Genomic DNA, 17,602 nt, shown 5'->3' on the forward strand with positions numbered 1-17,602 from the left:
ACTGTCCTGCTGCTGTAAGTATTCAATAGGACTCCTAATGTGGATTCATCCACAAATGAAAATAGTACCTAAATGCAAAATGTACACCTGTTTGTTACAGATGTGTATTTTCTTACAGTGCCTAAATGTTATGCTGTTAAGTGTCAGTCTCCTCAAGTAAAATTCATAAATGCAGTAAACAATCAAGCGTGTTATTATTCCATAGATCATCTGTCATTCAGTTATTCAAATATGAATGGACACGTCTGCTCTGCTTGCTCATTCTAGTTAAATACATTATTACAATAAATAATAACAATAAATAATTTAATAGAATCCAACAGAAATATTTACATCAGAATTACGGATAAGCCTTTGTAAAACAAACACTTCGATACAAACAAATAGAATGCATATCCTTCAAAAACACATTTTGTTAGTAGTTAAAATGGAGTTGAGTTACGAATTTGAAGTACATATTCTGAATTGTAATGTAGTACTCTGTGTGTGTATGTGCATCTGAGAGGCACATTCTCTGATAAATGTTGTTTTATGTGCACTCCTTGATGCAACAAAGTTAATATTCTTCAGTTGATAGGTTACCCTTACAGTATTTGTATGTATATATATTTTTCTACCCCAATATATTTAAATTAAAACTACACAGAATACACAGCATTAACAAATAAGGACTCTTTTTATTTGAAATTATTCACCTTTTACACACCGACAGTTACTATACACAAGCCTTTGTGGTCCCTCTGGCCTGAGACATGGTCAGTGACAATGGGCCTCATTCACCACTCACCAATATGAGCGTAGAAACTTTGCACACAAAAAAGTGTGGCAAATTATAGACGGATTCATGACACATGCGCATTGGTCATTTTTGTATTGAACACAATGCGAATGGTATTAATTCAAATTTGTTTTTGCACTAGATATTTCTGAGGAAAGCTGATCCTTAGAGGCTAACTATAAAAAACAATGAAAACTAAAACAGTTACATTACATTACAAAAAGTAAAACAATTGCACGGTTTGTGCACAGATTTGTGAGTTTGCAATGTTTATGAATGAGGCCCAATGTGTCCTGGATATCAACTAGAATGGCTTATGGCAGATGAGAAGCACACACACACACACACACACACACACACACACACACACACACACACACACACACACACACACACACACACACACACACACACACACACACACACACACACACACACACACACACACACACACACACACACACACACACACACACACACATTCAATTACACACATACTTATTCACATGGACAAGCACACATGCAGGAGCACGCACTTCTACACACATACACATATACTGTACAGATACAAAAACACACATCACGACACATACTCTAACAATCTAACACAGTCTAGCCATCTAATGTAGACATCAACAGAGAAGGAGCTTAAAGTGCATACAGGAACTGAGGAGGGCCTTACTCGCTCTTTTATCAGTTACAGCCTTTTAAATTACGAGCGACAGTAATCCTCCACTAAAGCATGATCTTAGTGCCACGCTGTATCTTTTCAAAAAGCATATCCCTTCCCTATTTGTAGCTCAAACTGTGCCTTGCATCATGAAATAAAGACACTGCATAGTTCACGGGGTTAGTCTTATACATTATTGCGGTACAATGTAGAACCAGGTAAGGGGTCCGGGTGTGATCCGTGGGCTGCAGGTTGGCACAGAAAGCATGTATATTGTAGCCCAGGTCTCTTCAGTGGGATCAGAGAAATTAATCCATCATGAGAGCGCCCATTGCTTCGCCGGGTTTAGCTTTAAATGCGGGATAATCCATGTGAGGAGAGGTGGGAAAAAATGTTTCCGGATGCATAGAAGGAGTGCAGATGCTGGCACGACTCCTTGGCCTGGTCCTGGTGTAGCACATGTTTTGGTCCTTAACAGGAGGCGGTGCAGATCTCCCCCCCCCCCCCCCAGGGTCAAACAGGTCAATAAGGGGCAAAGAGGAGTTGTGGGTGGGAGGTCCTCACAGGACCAGGGGCCGGGCGGAGCAGTGCAGCGGGGAGGGTCTGAGTCTGGAAGAGGTTAGGGGTCGAGGCGTGGTTAGTAATGTGATTAGTGCGGTGCGTGAAAGAGTTGCTGATGGCAGCCGCCACTGCCGCTAGGTGAGCCGGTATGATCTGTGTGTTCAGAGGACACAGGCGCTCCTTCCCCAGGGACAGCTTCACCTTGCAGAGGGAGACAAGATACAGTCAGTACAGTCTATGTGTACACAGGTTGTGCACAATTATGGCTACATGGTCTGTTTTGGTTATAATTGTGGTTTAAATATTGTACGCCTTCAAGTAAGGTCAACTATGTATGGCTGGTCAATTGATGTACAATAATAGAGACTAAGCTGAACACTAGTAGCTTTGAACTGTTGAACATTTGTAACTTGTACCACATGTCTTTTCTAACTGTCTTCAATAAAGTAAAATAAAAGTAATAATAATGTAAACAAAAAGGCCAGATCTATATTAACATTGCATATTCTGCTAAAATTAACTATTATAATATAAATACTTTCACCATTACAGATTAAAGCAAAAGTCAGCAAATGGTAAATGTCATCTAAACATTATATTTTTCGATATTTGGAGACACAATTTGGTCCTTACCAAATTACTGGTTCAATACCAAGCACACTAGCCTACTAAAAGAAGAGGCTTGAATGGAGTCTGTGTACTGCAGAGGTGCCCTTGATCAAGTCACCCTGCCCCCACACTGCTTTCCAGGTGCTTCCTAATACTAGGATGGCTTCAATGCAGGGACTACATACTGTATGTGTGTGGCCCTGTAAACATGTGGGTGAACATTAAAGGGGATTTGATTTCAATCTTGCATTTCCATTTCATTTCCATACAAAATAATTTGCCTATTAATCTAAACTGTATAAGCAGGAAATTAATAAACTGTTATCTTGATAATGCAAAACAATTCCTATTTCCAGGATCCCCTTGTTAATTAAATATTGTGGTTTTTGTACGGTTGGTTGGACAAAACATTTTTGTGTATCACTAATGGCGCATTTCCACTACAGCGCGGAGCGCGGTTTAAACGTGCCGTGCCGTGCCCGGCCCGTTTTTGGTTGCGTTTCCACTAGGCGTAGTTCCGGCTAGCGGGTACTTTTTCACAGTTTTTCTGGCTCTCCAAAATCGAGGTTCTTTCCGGGCCAACAACCGGGCTGAGTATGCTAAACTAGTGAGAGAATCGCTGGCAACTACAACATATTTTACCGTGATTTAGTTGTAATACACGTTTCAAAATGATGCCGAAGTAACAACATACTGATACCGGTTAGTACAAATGTATGCTTTGACAAGTCTGCAGACAGACGGCAGGCGAAAAACCTTTTAAAATGCGTGTTTTCTGAATGGAGATTGGCTAAGCTAACGTTGTATATGCTCCGACCGTCCACACTCACAACAACGGCCTATACAGACATAAATAAACCAGCGACTGTATTCGCCATGACACAGACAGTCTGTGGTTTTTACTTGTTTAACTTTTGTCTAGTTTCTGAACAGATATGAGGAGCTGTGAGCTCTGAGGGCTAACAGCTAACGGCTGATGTTGGTTTTGTATTTCGCATGGAAGATGACGTCACAGCTCCGCCTACACTGCATTACTATAGTTACTACCCCAGTTCCTAAACTGTATTGGAAACGCAGCATAAAGTGAACCTGGCCTAACAAGGCCTAACGAGGCCTAGCCATACTGTACTGAGGCGAGCGAGGCCCTGCAGTGGAAAAGCGCCAATAGTGCTCTGGGATAGTCTGGTTTTTATTATGTTGTTTATCTCTTTTGTCTTCGGGGTTTTCCAGACTTCTCTGTTACAATCCTGGTTCCACAGAGACACCATGGTGATGTCACAAACATTAGTTTTCTTAGAAGAAACGTAGTTATGGTATGTTATGGCTGAGGACATTGCTTTTGAAGTGCAGTGTGCAGGCACAGAGAGAGAGGGGGGAGAGGGGGGTGCAGGGGAGCAAACAGGTGCCAGAAATCAGATGCTAAGTGCTCCAAGTGTTCAACATAATCTGAGGCACAAAAGCTTGGATTGGATTTTGCTATTTCAAAGTCAAAATCCATAGTAGTGTGCATTGAAAAAGAATAAGGAAGAAGGAATGCAAGAATCTACAGAAGGACAACTGGGAAAAAAGCATTCAACCTCCAGAACCAGCCTAATAGGGTGAAAAGGTCATCAAAGTTATCTGGCTTAATCTTCTGTATCAGTAATGGAAAATCTACGGTCTCACAGCACCGCGATGGCAGCCGTTGTCATGGGTTATCAATCACTGACTCAGGCATCGTAACCCTATGGGAGGCATTCTTTGCTCTCCACTCATCAAAGAAGCTTCTCTCCGTTAACTCAGTCAATGATGGGTTTCAGAAAAAGTCATTTCCCCCACACTGGTAACCCCCGCGCATTGTCTCGGCAAACAGTGTGTGTGATTAATGCCTTCTTCTGGGGGCTTCTGTAAGATGGAAAGTCAGGCGCTCCTTTATCTTTCCCACGTTTAATCCACACGACTCCTTCATGCATCCTACCAATCCTCGTCATGTGGCATTCAATCCTCCTGGAGTGTGAGACTGCTGGGGGTTCAGTGGCACAGGACAGTGAGTACCAGAAAGTTTAACTTAGTAAAACATTAAGAAAGTCCTTTCAGTTCACTTCTCTTATTCTGTGGTTTGAAAACTCGCCTGAAATTAATTTGGTCTTGATGCAGAAGCTGAGCTACTCAAAAATAGTTAAAACTGACATTTACAATGACTTATAAATAGTATTTGACCCAAGTCCGCATTCCACCTCCAGCGTGCTGGCTCAGAGGAGCCTTGATTCATGCCATTTTTGTCAATAAAATATCAAGTTTTCAAATTAAATCCCACCGTGTTCTGCCAGTGAACTTTAATAAAAGGTAACAGGTGAACCGTTTATGAAAGTTGACATGTTATTGAATTAGCTGACGTCAAGCAAATTGAATGCTTATCAAAGAACAGAAACTTTAGAGGAGCTGTGCAGGACTTTTAGCTGATAAAGAGAAACATTAAACTGCCAAAATTCTGCATGCAGTTCTTTCCAAAGTTTTCTCCTATTAAAAACAAGCAAAAATGAGGGGTACGTAATCGGTATGGGCGCAGACCTATGAGTGACTAGAACGAGAGAATGACACTGAACTCAAATATCAAACAATAGCTGTTTGTCATGGGTTGTCTGTCTCCAAAGAGGCTCTTAGAACTGAGTCATCGTTATTGTTGTGATAACATGATTAAAGCGTGCAGTGACTCACCGGCTGGTTCGTCTGTCCTTGCGGTTTGCTGTACGGGCTGTATTTCGGTTTGGCTGGTTTACCTGCTGCTCTGTCTTTATGACGCCGGCTGCTGATGTGCTGAAAAGGAGACAGACATTTTTGTTTTGAATGTTGCAGACAGGTGACAATAGACAGGTAGGGTTCAGGATGTCACTCTAGTGTGGTTAAAGCAGCAATAACAATGAATGAATGTATAAACAGAATAGAACAGTTCAACAAATTGGTTTCTGTGTCTAGCTCTCTCTATATTCATGCCAAAAGTCTGTATTTACCTGAGTGTAAAAGTACATCTGACTTCATTATAATTAAGGAAAGTTCCCTGTTGGTGTTGCAAGAGGTAACCAATGAGGCCAGGAAAGTGGAGGCAGGAAAGAAGTAAAGGTTCTTTCAGAAATCAAGCATTTGCACTGCTGCCTCTATTGTGATCAGTTGCGAGTAAAAGGAGAAGCAGGCCGGCTGCAGCTATTAGGAACATGCACTTCTTTTTGCCTCTTACATGATAGCTGAACTATTTGGCCACAGCCACACCGAGGAAAACAATGTGAGAGTGGTTCGGGATCGTGTCTAAAAGGTAACCCTACATTTAAGGAACTTTGTGAAAATTCTTAGGAAACTCACTATCTGACATCTTATCCTTACCTTAAACATAAGATATCTAACTTGAACCGAACAAAGAGACAGATCAATCAGCAAACACAGTCTTTGCGTAGCATCCTCTTCCAAGTTTCAATAGTCTTCATTCAACAATGTTTACGATGTTAGTTAGCTAACTTCTTTGTTCATCATGTCAAATTGCAACATCTCCTTTCATTTAAGATACAAATCACAGTTTTTTGGCTTCCCAATGAGATTAGATTTGATACATGGCAGCAACGAGTAGTGTACAGGTTGATAAAATAATTGTATTCAACAACACTGGGGGACAAAGTGTTGTGTCTTGCTGCCACCTACTTAAAATACAGAACCTGTCCTGATGACAATAAAGCTATGGCCCTGGGGTCATTACAATCTGAAAGTTTCCTCTTTTCATCTCATCATTTGGCAATCTAACAATGTTTATATTGATTGTGGGAAAGATCAGGGGGGTCAACAACACAATAAGGATCTATCTTCTGGGGATCACGAATACCCAAAGCAATCCATTTATCAGATTTCGTGATAGGTTGTTAGTGCTGTTGTTCAAAAGAAAGGTTAGTTCCATGGCAAAGCTGAAACACCACTTTAGATGTGGCATCTTTCTCTGGATTTTCCAAAGAGAAACTGTGAAAATCCTCATTATCTTTTTATTACAGAGGTGCTGTGATGCTTTACAGTTGCCTGTTACCTCAGCCTCAGGGTGGATGCCATTTTGGGGCAGATAGCTTATCATACGTTGAGGTGGGAACCCAGAGAGGGGGGGGGGGGCAAAACTAAAAATACACCTTCTGTCTCAAGGGCGTAAAGTATTACAGCTCTAAAGGTTTCATTGCGAAGGAAACCACCCATGGTGAAAATTACTGCAGTTATGGCACTGCAGCAAAGTACAGCGCGGAAAGCATTCATATGACGGATACATATGCTCATGTAAAACATTTTCTCATACACAAGAGATATGAAGCTTTTCTGATATTTAAAGACCAGAGAGAAAAGTGGATGTGAATAACCAGGTAAAATACAAGAGGCTGGAACACAGAGATCCTCTGTAACATCAAGCCAATAAATAATTCAAAAGGGATAAATGTTGACAGTAAAAGGCAGACGTCTAAATGTCACAAGTCCTTGCAGTGGATTTAAAAATCGCAATGTTCCTCTGGTTTCAAGCTCTAACAGAGATTTGTCATGCTGGATTCTTTTCACAGAGAATCACTACTGTCTTAAAAGTACTCAGTAAAAGCCCCTCCATGAAAGATTCATACAAAGCCTCTCTATTTTCAGTAAGGGAGCTCAAGGTTAGCTCAGACAAAACCGAGTCGTTTTCTAGTATTGTAGATAAAACTCCCTCTGTGACAGAATGATCAGCAGCTACAAGGAAAGAACATTTGCGGGGTGCCCCAAAGCAAAACGCAGGATACACAAACCCAGGAAGAGTTTTCAGCCAGGCCTCAAAAACATCACTAAGAGATAAGTTCATGTCATCCTTCAAGGGTAACCTAATTTTGCTGAACATATTGTAAACTAGAAAATCTTTTTCTTATTAGAAGAAAGGGATTAGCAGAAACTTGACTCAGTTAAGTCTATTTATAATGGAGAGACCTCATTTATTGGTCATATGCTTTACCAGATTTCTTAAGAGTTTTTGCAAAAGACAGGGAAATCTTAGCTGTGACAGCGGCGCAGCAGGATGAAAGGAAATATTATCAGGAGTGGCAGTGAGTCTTTGTATCCCAGCTTTTCTTCTTTTTTTTTAATGCAACAAAAAGCTTAATCTGACACTGAAGTAAATTAGTCTTAATAAGAAGGTTTTCACAGATGAACAGCAACCTAGTTGTGCAATTAACTCGGTAGACTGGGTGCTTGATGACACATTGAGGCTAAGTAGTAAGAAATGTTGGTGCATCAAAAGAGGAAAGTTACTATCATGTACCCCTGTATTATTTCATTTTGAGATTTACATTACATATCATTCCTCTCTTTTTCTGTAAACCACTGCTCTAATTTGGTTGAGTTCATATTAAACTCAAGGGTGTATACATATATTCTCTTTACTCATGTCACAGTGTATAAGCAAAGCAATGAATGATGACTGAATTACATTAAGTTGCTTTGGTCTCAGGTCCTGATGCTTATTATGACATTGTCTTAATTCGGTTCATTTTACTGTGACAATGTGGGTAATGGGCTGAAATATATTTTTGCATAGTCATTTTCAATATGAAAGATAAGTAAGAGGTTATTACCATTCCTCTAGTTTAATGGAAATAATGAAAAATGGGCTTATTTCCCTTATTGTTATCTAGTTGTTCAAAGATAACAAATATATACATTTGTTATATCTGATAATGAGAAAATGCAGTGAAATATTATTATTTTTGTGTCTCTATAACCCAGGTTAATCCATTACAATGTAACTAGTAGTTTGATTGTATTCCAGTCCAATTCCTGTCTATGTCCTTTCATCGATCCCTTTTGCTTGAATTTATTTATAAAAGCTTCAGTTAAAAAATGCTTTGTGTGCAGGAAAGAATTGGTTGATCATTTCAATGTTGTTGTGTGTCCCTCTCACCTGTTTTAGCTGAGTCTCTGAGTTGACATGCACATCACACGTCTCACAGTGAAACGTTTTGTTCTGCAGGCCCGTTAATGACTTGACGACTGGAGCCAGTTTGCTTTTGACTCCCGGCCGAGGGAAAGACTTGATGGAGCCCATGCCGGTCCTGGCCTCGAGCATCGTCTTGTGCTTCGTACCTGCAGGTTCAAACAGAGGCAGCGCGGTCAGTACATTAACGTCACAAAACAGATGCTTGCCTGAAGGAGAGGTGAGATCAGAGGCTCACATCTGTTATCCCTTTTTCTGGTGTGGGAAGTATGAAGGTCAGACTTATAGATTCATCTACAAAGCCCCTGATAAAAGTAAAAAAAACCTTGTTAAAATTGTTCAGGAAAAATGTGATGTTTGCACAAATCTTTCAGTTTTAGATGTCCCCGCAGGGCACTGTTAGCACTGAGGTTTAACTCAGCCTTTAAGTGACTGAACTTGCAAGTGCAAACACCATTTTTATTCCCATTTCCAATCTCTGCTAATACTCCTCTTGCCGTCTTTCACTCTTAAAAGAGGAGCAGCAGCTGCCATTCTTAAGAAAAATCCCACCAGCATCAGGGTTGAAATATATTCTTTTGTTAAGTTTATTGTATGTGAAGAAGGTTACTCGCTGAATTTCTACACAATTGCCTAGGATCAGTGTTGAAGTGTTCTTTGGCTTATTTATTGAAGTATATTGGCTGTCTGTTAATACCTAATTAACAAATACACAGAGTGGGGATATGAAATAAGTCCTCTATATCCATTAATCATAATTAATGCACAGAAATGTCCCATTGTTTTTGCCTCGTCCAATTACTAATGAACATTTAATTAAATGTTTGAACAAAAGAACAAATCAAATAGCAATCTATAAAGAGTTGCTTGGCAGACACAAACAGACTGACACCCCCTAGATTGAAGGCAGTCCATAATAAATTACACAAGTGACCTCAAAGTTATTGATAGCCAAGCAGTGAGGGTCCAATGTTAACTCATATTGATCAGGCTTGTTCGACAAAGAGTATATGACCTTTTAATTAGCAGCCTGCCTAATGTTTTACGAAACTACATTCCCACACAAATAAACTGCAAAATCAATTATGTTTTGAAGGAAAATGTGTTTTTCTCCCAAATAACTATCAGTTTAAAACACTTGGTAAACGTTGAAAACTGAAAGATAAAACAAAACAAAAACACAACAAGACTACTTGGTTAGGTTTAGTTACTAGTTTTAACAAGTACGTACCTCATAATTAGACTCATAACAGACATGTGTGTGTGTGTGTGTATTTGTGTAAGTGTGTGTGTATGATTTGAGTTTTAATTAACTTGCCAGCCCCGGGACAGATCTACTTGATTGTCGTGTGTGTTGCTGAGGACCCAAAGGAGTGCCGTGCCGTACTTGTAGTTGATAATAATTTAATTCCAGTTTTGGTTAAATTGCTGAAGTCACTCAAGTGATCTTTATAATTTATTTGCAGCAGATTTAGCAAACGTCTCTTACCGCTGTTGTGAGCGTCTAGCTGTGACGCCGAGTTGACCGCCACTTTGCACAGCGAGCAGTACAGAAGACGACGAGCTTTCTCCTCTTCTGTTTCAGCATCCGTCTCGACCTCGGGTTCGGCCTCAGGCTCCAGGTCTGGTTCTGAGGGTGAGTTTAATGTTGAGTCCCCTCCAGCAGCTGAGGTAGTCTCGGGGGCTGTGGCTGCCATAATGCTCGGGTCTATGGGTGAGGCCACGAGGGCCGGCGTTGGCATTGTGAAAGTCGTCAAGGATACCAACGGTAGCGCCGGTCGGAGCACCGGAGAAAGCGGCAGGGGCATTGCTCCAGGAACAACATCTGCAGAGAGAGGGATTATTGTGTGATTTTAATCGTATTTAATCGTATTCATCACTTGGATGCAAATAATTATTGTGAGGCTCAACCAACCTGTGGCTAAACAGACTTTGAGATGTGGATTTAAAAGATACATTTACTAAAATAAATAGCTGTATCTAATTGCAGTAACAAGATGGGTTTCATTAGGGTTACGTGAGCGTTGGGTTAAAAGACAGACATTCTGTTATTTTGTTGGTTTTAGCATGAGTGAACATTAAAGGTTAACACACTGCCAAACACAATAGGACTGAAAACAAGTTATGAAGACCAGAACTGGCAACACCAACAAAACACTAAAGCAAATGAATAAAATATCTTCTCCAAACACACAACACATGTGCAGCATTTGACCAAATACAGAAAGATGCACAACACCAGGGAAACATTTACAAATCCACCAAAAGACACAACTTAACTACTTGGTAATGTTAAGGCAAGACAACTACTTGGTAAGGTTTAGTAAAACATTGTGGCTTGGATATAAAGATGTTTGTTTGTGACGTATTTTATGTTATTGACATAGATTAATGTTTTACCCATTCATCTATTCCCCTCCGTCTCCTCAAATTTGCAGACTACCACAGACTATGATTATTAAAACATTATACATTTAAAACAAATGTAATATGGGATAAAATACTAGATATGCAGGAAAGTTTTGTAAAGACCAACTCAAGCAAACCAAGAAGCCGATAATAATCAGACTTGTATTGTCAGTGTGTGAGATCACATTAACATGTAACACAAATAGCTTCGGGCTGTGAAAGAAATGTCTGATATTTTTAGGCAAAGGGACAGCAGCAGATCAATATATTTGACTCACAAAACAACAGCACATGTCAGTGTTTGGAATACAGAGGACTTGCTGCCACATATACGAAAATCTAATTTTGCCTTGGGAGCACCGCCTGATCGATGCCAATGTGTCGGAGTTCTCTGCACTCCAGCTTCACGAAATGAAGATCATCCCGCTACGAGAGCAAATCAATAGTGAATTATGTCATGCTATTTTTGTGAGCCATTATATATGGTCCTTATTTATCCCATTGGAGGTGTTGGCAGTTGGCGTCGCAAAACAGCTCAGAGTTACATTGTCAACAGGTTCACTTCTGTCAAAGGTTAAAAAAAAGACATGAAAGGTTAGGAACCATCATTCTGTTACGACCTGTGTTTAAATAAGTATGGCCTCCCCTTTAGATAAGAAGGATCAGGAAAGAGCTTCTGGAGAGTGGTCTCTATTTATTCAAGCTGAGTTTTTGAATAGCATCCAAGGATTGCAGCTTATTGCAATGGCACTCTGAATAAAAGCTTCAGCTAAATGCTTTAAATGTATGTAAATATATGCATTGTCAAGTATTTCAGTGTTGTGAGCATCCAATCCATTAACCTTTGAAATAGGTTTGCGGCACACTTGTTGTTAGACTCTTCTTACAGTTGACTGACTCCAACTGTGAAATTTGCTGCACTTTCACGAAACTCGCTGAGTTCCCTGAATGCAGATCTCGAAAAGTAATGAACAGGAGCAGGTGGTAGATAACCGACAAAAATATGTCATTTGCATTGAAATGAAGAGGAAAGCTTTAGGGTGGCTTGCTTCAGTGATATGCAACAGAATCATAAAACGTGTGATAAATGCCAGACCTTTTGCATAGTTGGTGAGCATCGAAGTAGAGCTTAAATGAGAGTGATGCTGGTATTTGAAAACGTATATTTAACAGCGCTTTTACAACACAGGGTTCAAGAGCAGGACTATTATTTCGAAAGGGCTCTCTTTTTGAGGGCCAAGCCATAGTAGCTGATTTTCCACCAGGTTGGAAACAATTACCGAATGTTCACAACATGGATCCAATGGGATCCAGGCATTGCCAGGAGAAGGAATTAATGCATTTATTTGTATTTGATTCAAGTAAGGAATGGTGAAAAGTTAATTCAGGTTTCTCAGAAAAAAAACCTTGAGAAAAAAACCTTGAGAGTAAAAGACTGGAAGGGGGTATCAGGTTATCAAAGACTGTTTGCCATCTTATATAATATGTACTATCCAGGACTATGTCAGGAAACAACTATTTGTTCTTTAGTGTTTGGTCTGACAAGCAGCCCATCTACTCTTTGAATGAAACCCAACATCAGCAGGGAAATCAAGAGCCTTGCCACACTCTCAGCTCTCCCCTCAGCATGACAGTCCATTACAATTCCCACATAACTGCAGAGAAAGCATCAATCCGCATGTTGAGCTCTATCTCACCCTGACTCTTGAACAAGACCAAGGTACTTGAACTCTTTCCCTCGGGGTAGATACTGTTTTGTAAAAAGCAAAATTCAAGTCTGATGTTTTCAGATGCACTGTTAATATCCATCTCCATCTTCTCCCGCTTATCCGTGGTCGGGTCGCGGAGGTAGCAGTTCCAGCAGAGAGCCCCAAACTTTCCTTTCCCTGGCCACATCAACCAGCTCTGACTGGGGGATCCCAAGGCGCTCCCAGGCCAGCGAAGAGATATAATCCCTCCACCTGGTCCTAGGTCTACCCCTCAGTCTCCTCCCAGCTGGACGTGCCTGGAACACCTAGGGAGGCGCCCAGGTGGCATCCTAACTAGGTGCCAGAACCACCTCAACTGGCTCCTTTCGACGCGAAGGAGGAGCGGTTCAACTCCAAGTCCCTCCCGGATGACCGAACTTCTCACCTTATCCCTAAGGGAGACACCAGCCACTCTGCGGAGAAAACCCATCTCGGCCGCTTGTACCCATGATCTCGTTCTTTCGGTCATGACCCGTCCTTCATGACCATAGGTGAGGGTAGGAACGAAAATGGCCCGGTAGACAGAGAGCTTTGCCTTCTGGCTCAGCTCCCTTTTCGTCACAACGGTGTGGTAAAGCGACTGCAGTACCGCTCCCGCTGCTCCGATTCTCCTACCCATCTCACGCTCCATTGTTCCCTCACTCGAGAACAATTCCCCGAGATACTTGAACTCCTTCACTTGGAGTAAGGACTCATTCCCTACTTGGAGTGGACAGTCCATTGGTTTCCTGCTGAGAACCATGGCCTCAGATTTGGAGGTATTGTTAATATCTCTATATTTAAAATGATAAACTGGATTTCATGGGATTGTGAATAAGAGTGCATTAAGCGGCTTCTTTTTTCAATCTCCCAGTGTTTCTGCAGCAGTTATTTTATACTGTTTAGAGGGCCCTAGAGAGTATCTGTCCATCACCTGACCAGATGACCTTAAGCAAGGGCATCTATAGATTAAGGTTGCCATCAGAGGATTGATCGTTGGTCATGCAATGTTGTGTAGCGATAACTAATTGACCTCTACCCGTTCATCTGTGTGCTTTCAGTGGACACTGCCTGTGAACTGATCTTAAGAAGAACATATGGCATGAAAAGGCCATTAGGCCAAAAAAAAAAAAGGCCAGGCTGTCACACTCAATGCCATGACTGGAACATTTATTTAAAGACTTTGGACTCTGAGAAGGGGGTCAGTGACTTCAGTTATTAGTTGTGCGTAATATATGTTCTGTTTAAATTGAGATAAGGCTGAATACGCTACACGCAAGAGCCAGACAATCTATACAGATCTTCTTATCCAAAACGGCTATTCTTAGATTTAATAAAATCACATTAATATTGATACAAACAATGGAAAGAAGACATCAGCACTCCCACATTTGCACTTTAGCGAAAGCAATACATATTTCCGGGTAGGTTGATATCATCAGTTACTATTAAACCCAAATAACAAACGACATCAATGACCTTAGTGTAATGTACATTAACATGTCAGATCAAGCCCAAGCCATTACCAATAGAACAATAATTAATCTGTGAACTATTTATGATGTGGCTGACCTTGTCACTCTTGATGAATAATGTTTATGCCTTGAGCAGAGCGGCAGTGACCTCTTCGCCCCCTGCAATTAGCAACCACCTACTCCGTGTCGGCTCTTGTGTGCCAGGCATCAAAACAACCTGAAATCACAGAGATTAGCTCACTCGATTTCACCGTGCTCACCAACGAGCTTAAAGCTGCCATCACACCTGCTTCTCTGGGCAGCTTTTCAATGGCACGGACACCAGGCTGTGTGTGTTTCCAGAAAAGTGCAAGTAAAGGTTTTGGTGGTGATGTGAGCCAGCAATGTTTTGCCTGTGAATTGTTATTTAACTGCTTTTGGCATATTCTCTGGTCATTGTTAGGGATAATGTGTTGGTGCCGTGATGTGTTTGACCGTTTCTTTTTGAAGATGGCCCTCATTTTTCCTCTTTCATTTATAAGCAGCTGGGAAGTATAATGTCTCTCTGGAAAAGACTGACTGCATTGACACAGGGTTCGGATCAGAAACGAGCAGTTGGGGAATGGTAAATTGTTTTGGTGTTATTAACAACATTTTGACAATATGCTTATTTGCTGTGATTTGTGGAATGACAAGAACAATAGAAATGTATTTAATATGAATTCAGCAGATGGCTCCATGATATGTTGAGCCTATCTTAGCACAGAGACTGAATGTAAGGGGAAAACACCTTCCAAAACTTTTATTGGATGTATTCTTCTAAAAGGTTGAATTTTGAATATCTCAGCTTTCACTCACTGGCTTTTTTACTGAGATATTCAATTTCTCAGTCTCCATCAGTGAATGGTGTCTGCTAAGCGTTTAATAGTGAGTGTGCTAAAATAAGTATACAATTTATCAACAAATCGAATAGGTGTCAAAACTGTGCAAGGATGATAAACCACCATGTTTGCTGTGTCAAAATTTCTTCTTAACTCCCCAAACTAATGATAATTAGCGAAACACCTATACATTCATAACTCTCTTGTAAAACCCAAAATGGTCAAGTGGACATTTCTGATATTTTCTGATCAAACAGACACATATGGGCAGCTCTAGAAATGTTGTTAGGCATATATTTCACTTTACAGAGCCATGCTAAGCTAGCTGTTTCTCCATCCTTACAGTCTTTATGCTAATAGGCTAATCGATTATTGGCTCCATCTCAACGCACAGACTTGAGAGTATCAGCATTCCTCTCATCTAATTGGCAGCAATATAGCAAATAATTGTATTTCCCATAAAAATTAGAAAACATTTCATTTGAATGATGTGTAAAAACAGCTTTGGAGTCGTTAGAAGACACTTTTGACACAAAATGTTTGGCATATATGAGATCTTCATGGTTCTAAGCTAGGCTTACAAGAACCCACCCCTGTCATTAAAGTATATTGTCTAAATGGGCCTTCATATGCAAGAGAAATTTGCCACTAGTATTTCTTTTAATTCTATCCCCAGTAAGGACTACACAAGTCAGAGCTGATAGCTGTTTAATCTCTGTCTAACCGAGCAAAGAAGCTTAACATATGAATCGATCAACAAGAGCAAAACAAGGTTGTGTCTTTATCTGCCTGCTTATAACAAAGGCTGGTTGGTGAAGCCATGTTAAGCCATGCATGTCTTTGCCCTTGTGTTGGGGTGAACCCATCTACCAAAGTGTCATTAAAGAGCTATTTGCCATTGGAAGGGCAGGTGATTAAAGTGTACTTTGGCTTTCCTAGGACGCCATGCACTCTGGGAAACCTCCAGTCATCTGTATCCCCAGTCCGTGTGACCTGGCTGGCTCTGCAAAGCCCAGTTAAGAACTCAATCCCCTCTCATTAATGGAGGTAATGACTGTGATCAATCTAAAGTTGGTATGGGCAAGCAAGTCCCGACAGAAAGATTTGGAGGACGAAAAAGAGATAGGAAGGCCAGGTAACTGAAGAGGATAAGCAACAAGAAGAAAGGAGGATAGATTTGGAAGGATGGAGCTATAAAAAGAGAAAAGTTCAATGAAAGTGAAACTGGAAAGTAAGCAAACTTTGAAGCAGAGAACAACATTGAACGTTTGTGAAATGGGGTGAAAGGAAAAGGGGTGGAAGTGGGTAAGGGACGTGAGAAGGTTAGGGGAGAGATAACATTGAAAGAGAGTAATCGAGTATGGGACACAATTAAAGAGCAAGAAATGTAGAGGCTAGGAGTGGTGAAGGCAACAAAGATGGAAAGAATCAAAAGAGAGAAAAGATCAGGACAGGTGCTGCGACCCTTGGAGATAGGACACTGCCTCTTTTCATTCCTCCATTTGTACCTCAGCCTCTCACACCTCTCCCCAGAGATTTGCTTTGGCGATAGACGAGAAACGGCGCTCTGAAACCCTTCCACTCTACTTAGGCTTTCAGGCAATCACAGGACTCCCTACTGATCTGATTACCTTTCTCAATGAAGCTGGATCAAGCCCTTTAATTAAAATGATTGGGCCTTATTATATGCCGTCACAACTTAAAGGACAGAAATCCCTCATGGCTCTTGAGTTCTGTCAAATCACATTCGACGGCTATGATTTCCCCCCCCCCCCCCCCCCCCCCCCGCCCCCCTCCCTTCTTGTGAGTATTACAAGCGAGTAAATGAGAAAACAGTCACAGTTGAATATTCCTAAAATAAAAGATTGATAAGGTAAGAAATTTGCATTCACAAATAAGTGTGCATCCACGCTTGCAATAATCTTTCTTGTTGAAGGGGAAAAAGCGACATTATCTCAGATATTTTACAAGCGGCAGGAGTCACTGAATCGAATTTGAACTGATTTATCCCTTTCCAATTTCCTCCGAGCGCAAATGATCCGCAACTAATTTCTGTTGGGAAGTTTCAGTTACACATCAGCATCCAAAATCCTCTCAAATGAGAACATTTGAAGCATCGCACAGGTATAAAGCCAATCACACACTCATCAGGTTTGCTGCCTGTCTGACGTCTGCCTGTAGGCGCTTTTTCCAACCCAGCGCGCAGCTACGAAGTTAGACAGAAAGACAGTTTTTTCTTTGGGTGGAAGAGGGTGCGGCAAGGGTGGCAGAGGGCGTCGGCATCCGATGGGGACCTGAGGAAGATGGCTGTGTGGAGGGAAAAAGCCTCAGATAGCCTCCTGGCTCCCTGCAGCCGGCTGCATTGTACAGCTGCTGTCAGTGCTGGCATGGCTCCCCTGACAATCTGCTCTTTAATAGCTAATATCAGGGTACATTTCCTCAGGCACTGGACTGGAACTGAGAGATGGCGGGCTGTGCTGTGGGCATTTCTCTCTCCCCCTCTATCTCTACTCTCTGGCACTGGTGTAAGGACACACACACACACACACTCGCACGCACG

General features: G+C 41.2%; 1 protein-coding gene across 4 annotated transcripts in view; it reads right to left on the reverse strand.

Annotated features, from left to right (window-relative positions):
• Nucleotides 1–657: 657 nt before the first annotated feature.
• The window catches only part of znf385d (zinc finger protein 385D), a 75,933-nt gene continuing 58,988 nt past the window's right edge, over nucleotides 658–17,602 (reverse strand). For 3 of the 4 annotated variants that reach the window (XM_079691840.1, XM_079691837.1, XM_079691839.1), the window contains exons 5-8: nucleotides 10,061–10,396; nucleotides 8,539–8,720; nucleotides 5,316–5,414; nucleotides 658–2,210 (exon numbers count right to left, since the gene is read on the reverse strand). In XM_079691840.1, coding sequence (XP_079547966.1) covers nucleotides 1,971–2,210; nucleotides 5,316–5,414; nucleotides 8,539–8,720; nucleotides 10,061–10,396 — 857 coding nt within the window. In that variant the 3' untranslated portion in view covers nucleotides 658–1,970. The remainder of the gene's footprint in view (nucleotides 2,211–5,315; nucleotides 5,415–8,538; nucleotides 8,721–10,060; nucleotides 10,397–17,602) is intronic. The other variant, XM_079691838.1, reaches the window with a different exon arrangement.

Source organism: Notothenia rossii (assembly GCF_949606895.1).
Source record: "Notothenia rossii genome assembly, chromosome: 7".
In the NCBI taxonomy this organism is placed as follows: Eukaryota; Metazoa; Chordata; class Actinopteri; order Perciformes; family Nototheniidae; genus Notothenia; species Notothenia rossii.